Below are 18,509 nucleotides of genomic sequence, written 5' to 3'. Positions count from 1 at the left end.
ATGTGTGTGTGTGTTAGACGCTCAGTTGTGTCTGACTCTTTGCAACCCCATGGACTGCAGGTCACCAGGCTCCTCTGTCCATGAGATTTTCCAGGCAAGGATACTGGAGTGGGTTGCCATTTCATATAGTAGATAATAAGCAAATATTTGTTGAGAATCAATGCCCACATCCAAGACATTGAAAGTCAAGGGAAAATATAAAGCCCACACTAGCATGAACTAGAATTATCAAAGAAAACTTTATTGAGGAGGGAAATATACAAAGGGTAGATTTTCTCATAATCAGAGAAGAGGATGACAGTTACTGAAGGTTAAAGATAAAAAGCATAACGTGTAGTGTGTGATGAGGTGGGGAAAATTAAATGTGTTTTGTTTGATAGGAAGGAGAAGCAGTGAATGTGTGACATAATTAAATACTTTGTTCTTATTAAAACTCGTCTCTTTGGTACTATGTCCAGAGATTGTTAATGAAGGCAATGATCCTAAAACTTAGTCCTTTTGGAAACCTCAAGGTTGGAAACATATAAAAATGTTTCATTTAGACAAATTATATATTATAAACAGTTTCCCTGATGACTAGTAGTAAAGAATTCACCTGCCAAGCAGGAGACAAGGGTTCTATCCTGGGGTCCGGGAAATCCCCTGGAGAAGGAGATGGCAACCCACTCCAGTATGCTTGCCTGGGAAATCCCATGGACAGAGGAGCCTGGCAGGCTATAGTCCATGAGGTCACAGAAGAGTGGGACATGACTGAACGACTAAACAACAAAGATTATAAACCGTATAGGGGAAAACATGAGCTTTATAGGAGGGCAAATCTACATTTGAATTTTAGTTTTTCCCACTTAACGATGTTATTAGGGCAAATCACTTAGCTCTTTGAGCTTCAGTTTTCTTTCTGTAAAATGGGAATATATTGCCTATCTCCCACTGGGCTGATGTGGGGCTTGAATGCAGTAATTCTTATCAGATATTCAGTGCTGTGCTTGGTATATAGTAGATGTTTAGTACACATGAGCACTACTGTTATTTTTAATAATGTGAATTGATGCATTGATGTGTGTGTGATAAGTCAAGGTGGACATTTGGGTTGCGTATGTCTGGGGATAAGCACACTTGAGTCTATTTGATCTGAGGGTAATTGGAAATGGAAACAACTCAGAAAAAGATAATGTATAACATGGTGCCCTGTAGCTGTTTGCCTCTTTAAAATGAAGTAATGCCAACACCTTTGAGTCTATTGGCAATTGTATGATGTGAATGCTCAAATAGAAAGCTAATAATTTTCTCTACTAACTACCTGCTGTACAAACTGTCATGCAAATACTGCCTTATGATTTATGTAAACATTGAAAAATCCCATGACTTTATTCTTATGCTTGGATTTTTTTCTATGGTAGAATACCTAATTCAGTTAATTTCAAGTGTGTTTGTCTGTAAACCAGCCAAATATTTCCTTTTAAATACTTGAGCTCTATGTTGAATATACAGTTATGGTTCTTAGCATATTACTTTGTTTCAGTAATTAGATTTCATCCTATAATCCCTTAATGAGGATTTAGTTCCACATATACTAGGCTGTCTCCAATCCATATTAAGCGAAGATTTTTCATCTTATACAGGTTCTTCCAGGGGACCCAGCCCCCTAACCATGGGAGCCCAGGACACCCTCCCTGTTGCAGCAGCATTTACAGAAACGGTCAATGCCTACTTCAAAGGAGCAGATCCAAGCAAGTAAGCCTGGGGCTTAGTCCACTACATTCTCCAAACCCTATGCTATTCAGCGGGGAACACTCCACATATAATTATTTCATTCCACATCCTAAGACCAAAAAAATTCTAGTCAGCAATAACAGGTGACATACTTAGAATTAAATTAATTATAAATATTAACTCACTGCTTTCTTTAAAATATATACCCTTCTCATGCTGGGACCCTTGGGGAAGCCAGTGCCCCACTGGGCTCCCCCAAGGCCCACAGCTACAGGCAAGAGGATATATATATATATATATATATATATATATTCCAAAAGGTCCAAACTCTAATCTTACTACCCAGAAATCTCTGATTCAGTCTTTTTTGTAAGTTACAGGAAACCCTAACTCAACTCTGTCAACAATGAGAAAATGTATTATCTCACAAAAGGAAATGTCTAGATCATGTCTTTATTGTTTTAGTCTTTCCTGGCTGAGAGTCACTCACCTATAAACCGAAACAATGGTGCATTTGAATGAGAACCTGGAACAAAACTACCTTTCCATAACACATAGATTAGTAAGAGAATGCTGCTAAGTCGCTTCAGTCGTGTCCGACTCTGTGCGACCCCATAGACGGCAGCCCACCAGGCTCCCCGGTCCCTGGGATTCTCCAGGCAAGAACACTGGAGTGGGTTGCCCTGTCCTTCTCCAATGCATGAAAGCGAAAAGTGAAAGTGAAGTCACTCAGTCACGTCCGACTCTTAGCAACCCCATGGACTGCGGCCTACCAGGATCCTCCATCCATGGGATTTTCCAGGCAAGAGTTCTGGAGTGGGGTGCCATTGCCTTCTCCAAGTAAGAGAATAAATTATATTAATATGTAACCCTTGTTAAGTAAGGAAAAACTAGCCAAAAAATTGTAATCACAGCAAAGTAAAAGTTTTAGATAAAAATGTACCATTCCCTATTTACGTGAGCCTCATTTCACTTATATCAGTACATCTTGACAATGGACTTCACCTGAATGCACATGTGATGTAATTAGATACTTCTCTCTCTGTAAGGAGTCCCCTGGATGGGGTTCAGGAAGTCTATGGATCCCTTGAAATTATATTTCATATCTAATGTGTATGTCTGAGTGCACATTTGTCCATAGAGGATCTACGGCATTCATTAATTTTACAAAGAGGTCAGATTAAAAAAAAAAAAGGTCAAGTGATTGTTAGTCTACATTGAAAACTAAACACTTAAGTCAAACTGGTTTTGAAGTATGTGACTAATGCACTTCCAGGTCTGAAGTTGAAGGATAAACAAAGGACAAACCTGGGAGAGGAAAGAATGCTTTTTGTTTTTTACTTGAAAGGACTAGGGCTTAGAAGACCTTGGTATCCATGGAATAAAAGATCAGAAAAAAAATTAAATGTGCATATACTATAGAGTACTATATGTTTTATAAAAATTTTATAAACAGTGATATTAAGGATAGTTAGGACTTGGATCTCTATATATATTTTAAGTGAGAATCTATATGACTAATTGTTGATCCTCTTTACACTTCTGAAACAGTAGTATTTTTTAGTCTAAATCTAACAGTATTATGCTGGAAAACCAATATAGTTAGTAACTCTACTCCTATCTAGCCGCTGGGATCTATCAACTTCCCTAAATATCCTTTGAAAGAACACTTGGGTTTTATTCTGGGCCCAGAGTTTTGCAGAGAAGTAAACACTGTGGAATCTGGTGTCTGAGTTCGTTTGGGTTGCTATAACAGATTAGGTGGCTTATAAATAACAGAAATTTATTTCTCAAAGTTCTGGAGGCTGAAAAGTCCAAAATCAAGGCCCTGGCAGGTTCAGTATCTGATGAGAGCCTGCTTCCTGGCTCATAGGAATCTTATAGATTGGAAAGGGCTAAGGAGCTTTGTGAGTCTCTTATAAAGGCACCAGTCTCATTCATGAGGGCCTACCCTTATGACCTAATCACCTCCCAACAGCCCCACCCAAATATCATCACACTGGGGTTTAGGTCTAAATATATAAATTTTGGATATCACAAACATTCAGTCTATCGCTTTCTGGTTTCTTCCATGCCTTTTCTTTTTCATCTTCAAAGCAGAGAGATCATTTGCCACAACCACACATCAATAGAAATTAAAAGTTCATTTGAACTCTTAGAGAAAAGTAAGCATCATGAGCTTAGTATACATACTTTATATATATAAATATGTGTTTGTTCTGTGGACTTCTTCTTTGAATAAAGAATTTTGATTATTTTCTGTATCACCAGTTCTAAGGACTGCTTATTACTGACTAATCTATACCTTAGAAAACTCAGGGTGCCTTAAATTACAGTAGAAACACACCCCCCAAAAAATGACTAGTCAAAATTGTGGAGAGATATCTATAATGGAGTGAAAAACATTGGGAATCAGACAAGAATGAATTCTTTTTTGTACATGTACTATTGGCTTTAATTCATTCATTTATTCAGAGAGATCTAATTTGTAGTAAGGATACTTCTGCCCCCTAAAATCTATTCTCAATATATCATGTCACCCCTTGGCTCAAAATCTTCCTAATTTGTTCAGAGTAAAAACCAAATGCTTCATAATGATGTATAAGTTTTGTCCTTCGTGACCCATTCCAGTTGCCACCTCTCTGATTTTGTCTCTGTCATTCTCCTGCTTGTTCATGCCCCTCTAGCTACTCTACCTTCCTGGCTGTTTGTCTTTCATCAGCCCAATCCCATCTGCATCTCAAGGTCTTTGCATCTGCTGCTCCTTCCACATTAGCGAGATCTTCTCCCAGGTATCTGAGTGACTTGCACCCTCCCTTCCTTCAGGATTCTGCAGCAGGTATATCAGAGGCCATTCTTGTCCATCTGTGTAAAACAGAAACTCTCCAGCCCTCTCTGTAGTCAACACTTCCTTTCTCCCTACCTCACTGTCTCTTTCTCCATAGTTAACATTTCACTTGTTTTCTCATTAATAAACACTTTAATCAATGTGTTCAATGTTTTCAGTTTCACTGTCTGTCCCTTCTTCCACTAGAGTGTAAGCTTCATGAGAACTGGAACCTTGAGTATTTTGTTCATTGTTGTATCCTCAGTACTTAAAACAGGACCTGGCAAGGAGTACCCAACGCATAGTTGCTGAACAAACTGAGTCAAATTACTCACTTAACATTTACAGAATGTCTGCTATGTGGCCACCAATGTACTAGACAGTGGTACATTGTCTTCAATTTCCACCAATACTACAGTCTAGTATTGGTGGTGAAGACAGTTGATATGGAAAATAAGACTTGCACATAAATATAATGCAAAATCCATTATAGGAGGAGAATAGATATGGGACAATGGGGTTAAGAAGTCCTTAATAATAATCTTTTTTAAACCCCAAAAAGTGGTGTAGCAGCCTACCAGTCACTTGTGGAACTGTCCCTATACAAGCTGGGTTCTTCATCTTGTTTCAGTCTCCCTGGCACGCTATGACAACTGAGGTCTGTACCTGTGAGCCTGGTATCCATGACCTTGGCGTTTCAATGATGTGGCACTTGAACCAAAACAATTTTAGTGCTTTTCCTATCCCCTCCCAAATTAACTGAGTCTTTTAAGGATAACTGCATATATTGAGTCTTTTTTCAATTATATTGTTATAAAGTAGTTGCAGCATATACTATATGTGGGTACACAGGAGGTTTAGTATATTTCACTGAAATTATGAGATCTGAAACTTATGAACATTATGAAGTGACATGCTTCTAAATTTAATTTCACCTTCTGTGATGAAATTAGAAGTGAATCATTCTAATTGCTGTCGCTCTGGCATTCGCTTTCAAGGAAACAACTCAAGTTATAAGTTTGATCATGGAGTGAGGTGGGGTAGAGGCTGAAACCAAACACAGCACCACATGGAGAAATGATACAGAAAAAGCATGTGGGTTTGCTTTGCCTGTGGTTCTCTCTCATCCTGTATCAAACGTGTTCCCATTTGTTTTCAGACCACACATTGAAATGAGACATATACTACTTTATTTTATATTGTGACATATAATCCATTTAAATATGGTTTACACTCTTTCTGAGTATTCAGAACACCTTGTAACAGGTATGATATCTGAAACTTTCTCAGTAGCTAATAAGCAGAGAATTCCTTGACTTTGCTGCCACCTGGGGGAAACACATCTCCTGTTATTAGCTCCTATTTGAACAACCCTGGTTGTTGCTGCTGCTGCTGCTGCTGCTGCAAAGTCGCTTCAGTCGTGTCCAACTCTGTGCGACCCCATAGACAGCAGCCCACCAGGCTCCCCCGTCTGTGGGATTCTCCAGGCAACACTGGAGTGGGTTGCCGTTTCCTTCTCCAATGCATGAAAGTGAAAAGTGAAAGTGAAGTCGCTCAGTTGTGTCTGACTCTTAGCGGTGGTAGGAACTGATTCTCTAATCCCAGGAAAACCTTTGGTTTCTCAGTTGTATTCTATCCTTCTCTTACCACCATATTTCTATTACATATTCAAGTGTCTGTGTCCTTGCTTATATAGGAAGTGTGCTCAAGGTCATCTTTGTCCTGTTTCTCACTGCCCATTCTATATATGCATTATATAATGTGTGGTTCATTGATTAGGCAGCTGATATATAATTGGGAAATGTATGAATTTATTTTTTAAACATTTTATTGAGTTCCTACTCTGCACTGGGTTCTATGTTTTGCACCTTTGCCTTCCTAGAACCTAAGACACGGAACTTGCCTTCACAGTAGTAGATAAAATAATGTGCTACAAAATAAGTTTTTCTTTTTTTTAATCTGTCCATTTGTCCAAGGAACCTAAAGCAAGGAAAATCTAAAGAGGGCTGAATGGAAAGGATATTAAGGAAGGCTTTGGAAAGATCTGCCTTTGCACTGAGTCTTGAAATATGAAAAGGAGTTTTTGCCTAGTGTCAAAGTCAGTGAAAAGGGATGATAAATAAAGGAAGGGAAGTAGCCTATGAACAGAAGTCTATGCTTGAAAAGAAACCCATGTGTTTAGTTATCAGCACAGTAGAAGAGACATTTTATGTAACGGATACATTTCTGACGACCTCACATAAATGAAGTCCACACGTTTCCTGACCAAAATTGGCCAGCGTTTCTGTTGACCAGTTATCATAATGCTGCCTGTGGCAAAAGGGACAGCCCAATTCATTAGCCACTTGACCAGCTGACCTTGAAATTTTGTCATTCTAGACAAATTTTGGGGGATTCATATGATTTCACATTTACTTCATACAGTAATGTGTTAATATTTCCATATTGCAGTATTTCAGATTTCCATGATTTAAACTAACATGAAATATACCCACATCACTCACTGATGAGGACAGTCATTACTGTTGAACAAAGACTTTCCTTTAACAAGTGAGTATAGGTTGAAAATATTAATTATATATAGAAAACTTCAGATGATTTAGACATTGAATGGATTAATAAATCATCAAAGATCTGACTCTGACAATTGAGATAAAGTGCAGAAATAAAATGTAGGTCAGGAGCCTGGGTGCTTATTATATTGGCTTATACTGACTACTTCTCTCATCATCCACCCAACATTGTAAGCCCTTTGAAGACAGAGGCTGTTTTGCTCATTTTTTAATTGCCTTCCCACTCAAACAAACAACTTACATATGAGTCAATAAATGTTTATTGAATTAATAAATACCACTCCCTCCTCTTGATGACTTGCTTTCAAAAAACAAACTTTATCCTCTACCATGACACCATGTAGAGCTCATTTTGCAGAACCTGGAAAAGAAACTGAGCAGAGTCCTTACCAAACAAAAAACATTCGAGCCACTGCTGCTAACAATATACTGAGTGATGGTAGATGCTACAGTCTAATTTTGAAAGTGCTCTGGCTGAAGCTCTTGTCTTCTTCTAGAGTTGTCAATTAAAATTTTTCATGTCTCATATGTTGGAAAATGTTGGGTAGACTCAGATTAAGGGGAATTCCAGGCTTAGTACCAATTCATCACCAGTAAATCAAGCAAGGCTCGTGAATCTAAGACACAGAGAAGGAAGACAGCTGAGTTGACACCAAACTGGGAGATCAGCAATATTCTCAGGGAGAGATGGAGGGGCAAACTTCCAGACACCAAATCTCTCATTCAGAGCAGTTCAGAGTTAGAGATGATAATACCTGAGAGGGAAAAGGGTAACTTTAGGAAACCTACCTGCCCCTCCACCTCTAACCCAAACCCAACTTTGTGCACATACAAGGCTATAGCAGTTCTTCACATAAGCTATTTTGAATGTGTACCAAGGACCATCTCACCTGAGCCATTTGTGTCTCATCAGTCACAGTTACACAGCATAGGAGGTTTGTATAGGACAAATAGAGTTTCCTATATTCAAGTGTGAGCCAAGTTTTCATTGACCAAGCTCAGTTTCCCTAGAAAGTACACTAGGGAACAGTGCAAGGGTCAGTCATCCAGACGTATCCAGAAGTCGTAAAGAAGTTCACTCATTATAAATATTTATTATTTCCCAAAGAAGAAGAATCATTTCGAGGTTTCTGCTTCTGGTCAAGATGGAGTAACCAATTGACCCTTCTACCTGAAAACACTTCAAAACGGACAAAATATACGAAACAATAATTTGCAAGACATGGGACCTCAGGGAAAGGACAGTCACCCCTGAGAGGTGAAGTGTGCCCTATGATTGCCCCGACTGACTTCCTGGGAAGTATCCAGCCCATGGATATAGAGAGAGCCCACCAGCCTCACAGATGTTCGTGGGAGAAGTCTCACTGAGGCACGCTCCGCTGCAAAACTGGCTGAGGAGGGTGCCCGAGGAAGCTAACGGCTCCGGGCGCGGGAGAAGCCGGCAGTGGAGACAGTATGCATATGAAGGAGTCTGGCGCCGCGGACCGATCTCGGCACTGGGGCAGCCCAGCCACAAGCACCTCAGGAGCCAGACGCTATAGGATCTGCCAGTGTCACTGGGATTGCAGTACCCACACCCTCGGGCACCACATCCCTCCTGCACTGCAGGAGCCTGGTTCTAGACAAGCCATGCGCACTGCAAGGAGCCTGTCTAGCAAGCACACTGCAACGAGGAAGAGGGGGGAAGAAAATGGCTTCGTTTTGCAATGTCTCTCTAGTGCCCTCTACTGACAAAATATAACATAGTGCCTGTTGGCCAAGAAAAAGTACAAACCTTAAAGGCCCGAACGGAGAAGGCAATGGCACCCCACTCCAGGACTCTTGCCTGGAAAATCCCATGGATGGAGGAGCCTGGAGGGCTGCAGTTCATGGGGTCGCTGAGGGTCGGACACGACTGAACGACTTCACTTTCACTTTTCACTTTCATGCATTGGAGAAGGAAATGGCAACCCACTCCAGTGTTCTTGCCTGGAGAATCCCAGGGACAGGGGAGCCTGTTGGGTTGCCGTCTCTGGGGTCGCACAGAGTCGGACACGACTGAAGTGACTTAGCATAGCAAGGGCCCGAAACTAATACTCTAAAAGCAGGCAGTAGAGGGTGAATTGGAACTCCATGAGTTTTATTTAGAAATTGACAGAGATCCTAAATTTCATGTGGAAATACAAAGGACCTAAAATAGGCAAAACATTTTTGAAAAAAAAGTTGGTAGAATAATGTTACTTGATTTCAGAGCAATTTAAAAGCTACAGTATCAAGACATATTGGTTGTGGTATTAGTATAAAGATGGACAAAATAGATCAATGGAACAGAACAGAGAATTTAGAAATAGATCCACACATATGTGGACAACTGAATTTTAACAAAATTGCCAAGTGGATTAATTCTACAGATGGTAGTAGGATGATTAGATATATTCATCCACACAACTAAAAATAAACTCGGACCTATACCTCACAGAAAATATGCAAAAATTAGCTAAAAATGGATCACAACACTGAATGTAAAACTAAAAATAAAAAATTTCTGGAATAAAATAGGTGAAATTTTTGTGACTTTCAGGTTTATCTATGATTTCTTAGATAAGACTCCAAAAGAATAAATTGATTAACTAAAACCCATAAAAGAATAAATTGATGAATTAAAAACATCTGCTCTTTGAAAAAAAACTTCTTCAAAGTTATTAATACTCTAAAGAGAAAGAAAAACAAGCCAAACTAGGAAAAAAATCTTTGCAAAGCATATATCTGTTAAAAATATTTGTATCTAGAATGTACAAAAAACTCTGAAAATTCAGTAAGAGAACAGAAAACTGAGTTTATAAACTTGGCAGAAAGTTTGAGCAGACAGTTCATCCAAGTAGATAAATCACAAAGAAACACATGAAAAGATGCTAACATCCTTAGCCATTAGGGAAATGCAGATTAAAACAACAATGAGATACCATTACTCACCTATTAGAATGACTAAAATTAAAAAGACAGACCTACCAAGTGTTGGTGAGGATGTAAAGGAATTAAAACTCTCATATTCAGCTATGTTTTCCACTTCAGAAAACAGTTTGGCAGTTTCTTAAAAAGTTAAAGTTACACCTACCATGTGATCCAATCATCTCACTCGTATTTATCCAAGAGAAATAAGAACATGTGCCCATAGACAGACTTGTACACACATATTCATCACAGATTTATTTGTAATAGGCAAAAAAATGGAAAGAATTCAAATGTTATTCAATAAAGGAATTTTTTTTTAATTGCCTGTGGTATATCCATATCCTACCCAGCAATAAAAAGACGTGAACTATTGGTTGCTACACTATGTGAGTGAATCTCAAAATAATTATGCCTAGTGGAAAAAGCCAGATCAAAAAAATCACACACCTTTTGATTCTGTTTATATAAAAATTTTAGACAGTCCAAACTAATGTGTACAGCCAGAAAATATATTAGCAAGTGCCAAGAGATAAGGAGGAAAGGATGGAAAAGTACAGAGAGAAAAACAAAAACACAAGATGAAACTTGTAGGGATGTGGGGATCCTGACTATCTTGATTGTGTGATCGTTTCTCAGATGTACATTATGTCAAAAATTATGGAACTTTACACTATAAATAAGTGCCAATTGTATATCAATTATATTTCAATAAGGCCCTTTTTATTTTTTTAATTTTTATTAGATGACAACTAATTTACAATGTTGCGTTAGTTTCAGGTATACAGCAAAGTGAATCAGTTATGCCTATATACATATCTACTCTTTTTTAGATTCTGTTCCCATATGATCATTACAGAGTATTGAGTAGAGTTCCCTGTGCTGTTCAGTAGGTCCTTAGTTATCTATCTTACATAGATCTGTGTGTATGTGTCAATCCCAACCTCCCAATTTATCCCTCCCCTGCATACCCCATGGTAACATAAGTTTGTTTCCTACATCTGTGACTTTATTTCTGTTCTATAAGTAAGTTCATTTGTCATATTTTTTTTAGATTCCATCTATAAGCGATATGTGGTATTTACCTTTCTCTGTCTGACTTACTTCACTCAGTATGAAAATCTCTAGGTCCATCCAATGTTGCTGCAAATGGCATTATTTTATTCTTTTTTATGGTTGAGTAATATCCCATTCTATTATGTATGTACCACATCTTCTTTATTCACTTCTGTGTTGATGGACATTCAGGCTGCTTCCCTGTCGTGGCTATTGTAAACAGTGCTGCAGTGAACATTGGGGTGCATGTATTTTTTGAATTATGGTTTTATCCCAATATAAGCCCAGAAGTGGGATTGCTGGATCAGACAGCAGTTCTATATTTAGTTTTTTAAGGAACCTCCATACTATGCTCCATAATGGTTGTACCAATTTAGACTCCCAACAGTGTAGAAGAGTTCCCTTTTCTGCACACCCTCTCCAAGCTTTATCGTTTGTAGATTTTTTGATGATGTCCATTCAGATAAGTGTGATGTGATATCTCATTGTAGTTTTGGTTTGCATTTCTCTAATAATTAGTGATGCTAAATAAAGCTTTAAAAAAAATAAAAGGATTATTCTTCCTTCCAAATTATCATCCAGCTGTATTAACTTATGTATGTGACTGATTTTATAGTTTCAACCAAATAGACAAGTTAATGGAATGAAGATCTAATTAAGTGAGAAGCAAAAAGTTTACCCCATGAGTCCATAAAAGAACATACTAAAGGCATCAATCGTGTTACTTAGAGAGCTAAAATAAATCTCAGTGAATAGTGTGACAACACTGTGTAGTTTAATATCTTCAAATATATTTCCAACAATTCAGATATCAAACAGAGAGAGAACCACCAGGATAAATTATTCTATTTGTGAGGTGAACACAAAGACTTTTCTACAGGAAAAGAAAAGCTGTTTTATTCTAACAATGCAAAAACATCTTCAACAAAATAGCCACTTTTTGGAGTAACTGTTAATACAAAACTTTGAGTCCTCAAGTCTTAGAAATGAGTTAGTAATTCAGAGTGAATTGTAAGTAAGAGCTTACTTTTTCTCTCTTCTGCTGTGTCATAGTATTACAGAAATCTTTGCTTTTCACAACTGCTTTGATTCACAGCATGTTGACCTGGGTTTCCTCTCTTTCCTCTCACGTGTTGTGACATGCCAGATGTATCGTGAAGATTACTGGAGAAATGGTGTTGTCTTTTCCTGCCGGGATCACCAGACACTTTGCCAACAATCCATCGCCAGCTGCTCTGACTTTTCGGGTGATAAATTTCAGCAGGTTAGAACACGTCCTGCCAAATCCCCAACTTCTCTGCTGGTAAATATATTTTCCACAAATTTTTTAAAGATGTAGGTGTCTTACCATGTTATTCTTAGATGAGAGATGTACCTTAGCAAAAGGGAAGCACTGTAGAGAAATTATTGTTATTCAGATATGTTTATAGATTGAATCCCAGAGCTCTGTATATATCTATGTGTGTATATATATGTATACATACACGCATATGTATACATATATAGTTTTTAATGGCCAACTCTCTCAAGTGGCTAAAGAGACATTTAGAATAATAAAACTTATTCATTGTCTATTTTGCTTATCACTGGTAGACAGTGGATGAGGATGATGGGAAATAAGCATAATAAAAGGAATAAAATCCATTTATTGTATTGGCATCTTTTAAAAATCAAATGATATCTGAACTGTAAGCTACTCTTCATATAAGCTTAAAAATCTCTTTGTGAGACATGTAATTTCATTACACTGTAATGGTAATTGTTTTGATGGAATGGTAGCTGTGTGGCATCAAAGAAGCTTTTCTAAATTTCTTTATATAAATACATTTCACACTTCCTATTAAATCCGAATGTGATGTTTTGTCATATATATGCATATCCACATTCACACAACACATACACACATTGCTATTGCTAAGTCACTTCAGTCGTGTCCGACTCTGTGTGACCCCATAGACAGCAGCCCACCAGGCTTCCCCATCCCTGAGATTCTCCAGGCAAGAACACTGGAGTGGGTTGCATTTCCTTCTCCAATATTATTGGCAATGGATGAGACAAAAAGAAACATTCTTGGTAGTTTTTCCATCAATAAGTCCTGATATTCCATCTAAAATTCTTTCTCTAAAATGGCCACTTTTTCCCTTTATCACGACTTCTATCCAAATGATAACCATCATTTCCCTGGACCACAGCCAGCGCTTTCCTCTTCCCCTCTCTGCCTCCAATCTTGCCCCACTCCTATACACAATAGCCAGCTTTTTGGATGCAGATCAGGTTGTCCTCCCTTATAACCTTCTGGAGGCTTCACATTACATTGCCTTCAAGGTCCTGATTCATCCACTCTTGCCTGTCTGTCTATCCTCATCTCCCACCATCCTCTTCGGAATCCTTGTAGCTGCAGCCATACCTGCCTGTCTTGGGAATGGCTGAGTCCTTTCCCACATCCAAGTTTTGTACACTTGATTACTCTGCCTTCAATAGCATTTCCACTCTTCTCCACCAGACTTTTTTGTACACTTGTTTACTCTGCCTTCGGAGAAGGCAATGGCACCCGACTCCAGTACTCTTGCCTGGAAAATCCCATGGACGGAGGAGCCTGGTAGGCTGTAGTCCATGGGGTCGCTAAGAGTCAGACACGACTCAGCGACTTCACTTTCACTTTTCACTTTCCTGCATTGGAGAAGGAAATGGCAACCCACTCCAGTGTTCTTGCCTGGAGAATCCCAGGGACGGGGAAGCCTGGTGGGCTGCCGTCTACGGGGTCGCACAGAGTCGGACACGACTGAAGTGACTTAGCAGTAGCAGTTACTCTGCCTTCAATAGGATTTCCACTCTTCTCTACCAGACTCCTACTCATCCTTCAGATCTCAGCTCCACTCAGCCTTGCCTGACCATTCCACTCTCCTCCCCACTCCCAAACTAAGTCATGTAACCCTGTTATTCTCTTTCAAGATTCCTATTCTTTCCATTGTCACACTTACTAAAACCAGTAATTATATATCTGTTTGCTTTCTTCATTCATCCACCTTCCACACTGGACTATAAAAGACATGAGGGAATAGAACACATCTATTGGATTGCCACCACATCCTCAGTACCTTCCACTGTGCCCAAAAAGGATTTAAATAGTACTTATTGAATGAATGAACAATTCAACTATAAGTTAAAGAAATTTATCAAGCTGGATATTTATGAAGAAATAGCTAAAGGTCATTTGGAGTTTGAGGGCCAATACAGTCACTCTCTTTGACTGCATGAGACTTTTTCACTCCAGCGATGAAAACACAGTCACAGGTCTTTCAGATGGTGACTAAGATCACCTCCTTCTCGTTGGTCTTTACGATGGTTTAACTGGTAAACCTGATTCCAGGCTTAAAAATATAAATGAAATGCTCACCTATGAAGTGAAAGATAAACATGAAATGGCCAAGATTGGAAATGAACAGCTTTTTATTTCAGTTTCCCTCTGTGCTTTTGATGTGCACATTGAGCCACTTAATTTTATTTTTCTAGGTTCCTCCATCTGCAATTAGGAATTGTGTGCCACTATTTCACCAGTTTGTAAATATCACCAGAGGGATAGTCATAGTTTTTGTTGCATTTTTAGGCAGATATGTTACCAAGTTCTTAGGTATATATATATACACACACACACATATATCAAAGTTTTATATTTATATTAATACTTCAGTCTTATGAATTGAATTAAGTATCAGTCTGAGAATATTCCTGTTTGACAAAACATTATATAGACCCTTAAATTGTTTTTTAAACAAAACAAAAACTCTCATTAATTTGGACTTTATTAAATGTATTTGATGATTGTGTTAGGGCTGTGTGCTCAGTCGTGTTCTGCTCTTTGAGACCCCACGGATTATAGTCCATCAGACTCCTCTGTCCATGGGATTCTCCAGGCAAGAATACGGGATTGGGTTGCCATTTCCTCCTCCAGGGAATCTTCCACACCCAGGGATCGAACCTGTATTTCCTGCATCTCCTGCATTGCAGGCAGACTCTTAACAGCTGAATCACTGGGGAAGCCCAGGGCTATGACTGGTGACCCATTAGTTCTACAACCTGTTTGGTGTTTGTTATACAATGAAGCTTACCATCCTTACTACCACACCTAGTTTTTAAAAGGCAATGGAAACCAACATTATTCTCAAATTCAGCTCAAGACTCCTTTCATCTGTCATCTTAATCCTCTCTATTATCTTTACTGAAAGACATTTAGGTTACCAGCTTGGTCCCTGGAGACATTTGGGTTTGCAATCCCTATGACAGGGACCAAACTGAAATTTACTTCTACTTCTCCCTTATGAAAGGGTTTGGTTTACCAAGGATGTTTAGGAACAATTATTAAACCAATTACAAGTCTAAAGAATTCTCAAGACTTCTTGAGCATTCAAGAATTGCATCTTTGTATAAGCTTTGGATTGCCAAAGCTTTCTTGACTATTTATTAAAGCAAGTTTTCCTGAGGAATTATCATAGACATATGACTCAGCTTATTGTGTTGTTAAATATATAATTGAGATTTTTCGGTTATTCAGATTTACTTAGCACAACTTAATAACATGTTGTTGTTTTTGTTCAGTTACTAAGTTGTGTCCAACTCTGCAATCCAGTGGCCTGCAGCATGCCAGGCTTCCCTGTCCTTCACTATCTCCCAGGGTTTGCTCAAACTCGTGTCCATTGAGTTGGTGATGCCATCCAACCATTTCATCCTCTGAAACCCCCTTCTTCTCTTGCCCTCAATCTTTCTCAGCATTAGGGTCTTTTCCAATGACTTGGCCCTTCACATCAGGTGGCCAAAGTGTTGGAGCTTCAGCTTCAGCACCAGTCCTTCCAATGAATATTCAGGGTTGATTTCCTTTAAGATTGACTGTTAGATCTCTTTGCTGCCCACCAGGCTCTCAAGAGTCTTCTCCAGCACCACAGATCAAAAGCATCAATTCTTCTGTGCTCAGCCTTCTGTTAGGTTCAACTCTCAAATCTGTACATGACTACTGGAAAAACCATAGCTTATTAACATTAATAAAATAAAATGTTGCTGGATATTAATTCCATATCTGTTTTGGTATAGTAGAGTAATACTGACCTGGGCTGTAATCCTGACCCTGTTACTTATTTAGCTGTTCAACCTTAAGTAAATTACTTAATTTTGCTGAACCTCTATTATTTTTGTCTCCTGCCTCCTTGTATAGCTACCCCTCAAGCAGCTCTGGATAACTTGGATGTTTTAGGTAATAACAGTTTAGATAGCCCTTATCAGCATCCTTAGCTTGACTTGGCCAGGGGCAAAGACAAGGGGCCAAGAGTCTTTTCCATCCACTTCCTACCTGTACAGGGTAATAGGACTTTGCTTTGTCCTCAACAGCCTGTTATCAGGCACAACAGAACCATAGGGTTCTTGCTGATACTTGGGCCCTACAACCACTCTGGACCAGGATCATTTTTAAGGCTCTGATTATATTTGGTTTCTGGAGGCTGAATCATAGAAATTGACAATTTGTCTTTATCACACCCTTCTGTTTTCTTACTCTCTAATTTTCTCTTTTTATAGCATTCACTTGTCTTTAAAAAAGAAGATCCTTCTTTCTTTGCACAGTAGATATTAGTGAAATAGTTTATAGCATACATAACAGAGTGCCTAGTACATAATAGATGCTCAAAAAATTCTAGCTACTGTTATTTTATTCTACAGGATATTCTGAAAATGAAATGTCAGTAAGTTACTTAAGACACTTGGGCCCTCAGTTTCCTCATTATGCAGGAAATGAGCAAATGCTTTTCACAGTTTTGCCTGATTCTTTTACCATTGAGGCAAGCATTTTCAAGAAACATCAGGGGAAGCTATCAACTCCCCTAGGGATACAAAACTCATTTAATTCACCAAGACTGCACTTTCTAGTGTAACTGCCATGGTTATTATCATTTAAATTCCAGAATCATCTTGTAAGTGAGGTGACTTTGTATGATTTAGATGCTCTTAGATGAACTACTGTGAATATTAAAAAGGGAGCATGATAATTTTAGTAACACACTTTTCTCCTCAGTTGGAGACAAAGAACGTGTTTACTTAGAGCCAAATATTTAAATCAGTAATTTCTGAGAACCGACTGTTGAAGTAAATTCAAAAGAAAATCAATGTATATGACTCCTTGAGTGCATTAACTGACTAATTTAGAGGAAGCAGTGGTGATGTATTAGAGCTTTTAAATTTGGGTTAATAAATAATTCACTCTTTGAAGCAACCAGTTATCATTATGATTGGTTAATATCACTGGGTACTCATTGGGATTTACAGCAATACAATAATGCCTCACTATGGGTATTTATGGGCTTCCCTGGTAGCTCAGATAGTAAAGAATCTGCCCGCATGCAGGAGACCTGGGTTTGACCCCTGGAATCCCTGGAGAAGGAAATGGCAATCCACTCCAGTATTCTTGCCTGGAGAATGCCTTGAGGAGCCTGGTGAGCTACAGTCCATGGGTTGCAAAGAGTCGCACACAACTGAGTGACTAACACTTTCACTTTCATGTGTATTTATTAACATAATACCATTCAGGACTGCAACTCTACTATTGTTAATATAGTCTGTATACATTCTCAAAGACTGAGATAGAAACCAGATGATAATTTGCTAAGATGCTTGTTTTGTGTTTTGTGTTTTTCACAAGATGCTACTCAATCAGTTTTTCTTCCCAATTAAATAGTGATAATACCCAAAATGATGCCAATGCCAAGGAATTCTGGGTAAACATGCCAAATCTGATGACTCACCTAAAGAAAGTGTCGGAACAAAAACCCCAGGCTACGTATTATAATGTGGACATGCTCAAATATCAGGTAAGACTGTTTATATGGTCAGGTTGCCTCTTTCATATTACAAATATATATTCTGTCAACTTTAAAAAAATGTACAATGTGAGAGTTGTGAGTCAAGTTTTATTTGAGGCAGAATTAGAACTATAGCCTTGGAGGCAGCATTTCAGATAGCTCTGAGAAATTGTAACAAAAAAGTAGGAGGGAAGTCAGTATATATTTGATTTTGGTGAAGGGAAAGTACATGCAATTAAGCACATATTTTTTTGCAGGTTTCTGCTAGTCTCATGAAGGTTACTGAGTCATGAGGAGCAGATATCACCATGAAGGATTTTAGTGCTTTTCTAGATATGAGGAGAACTGGGCTCATAAAATCAGCTCCGGAAAATATCTAACTTTCTGAAGACCTGTTCTGCTGGTTTTCCCCAGACAACTAAGTACCTCATTTCTGCTCTCCACCCTAAACTTCTTTTAGGGGCTGTTGAAAATCAGCAGTTACAGCAGCACATGATTTAATCATTGTAGAGGTAGAAAGCAAGTGCCAATCTGTAGTTGACAATTGTAGCATACTTAACATTAAATAAA

The 18,509-nt window shown here is 38.5% G+C and overlaps 1 protein-coding gene across 16 annotated transcripts in view; it reads left to right on the top strand.

Annotated features, from left to right (window-relative positions):
- SGIP1 (SH3GL interacting endocytic adaptor 1) overlaps positions 1 to 18,509 on the top strand; it is a 238,198-nt gene that overhangs the window by 198,650 nt on the left and 21,039 nt on the right. For all 16 annotated transcript variants that reach the window (XM_070786382.1, XM_070786374.1, XM_070786373.1 and 13 more), the window contains 3 exons: positions 1,623 to 1,734; positions 12,245 to 12,400; positions 17,816 to 17,948. In XM_070786382.1, coding sequence (XP_070642483.1) covers positions 1,623 to 1,734; positions 12,245 to 12,400; positions 17,816 to 17,948 — 401 coding nt within the window. The remainder of the gene's footprint in view (positions 1 to 1,622; positions 1,735 to 12,244; positions 12,401 to 17,815; positions 17,949 to 18,509) is intronic.

Source organism: Bos indicus, chromosome 3 (genome assembly GCF_029378745.1).
Source record: "Bos indicus isolate NIAB-ARS_2022 breed Sahiwal x Tharparkar chromosome 3, NIAB-ARS_B.indTharparkar_mat_pri_1.0, whole genome shotgun sequence".
NCBI classification, from domain to species: Eukaryota; Metazoa; Chordata; class Mammalia; order Artiodactyla; family Bovidae; genus Bos; species Bos indicus.
Note: the sequence above shows the minus strand (reverse complement) of the source record. Positions and strands in the feature narration are given on the sequence as shown.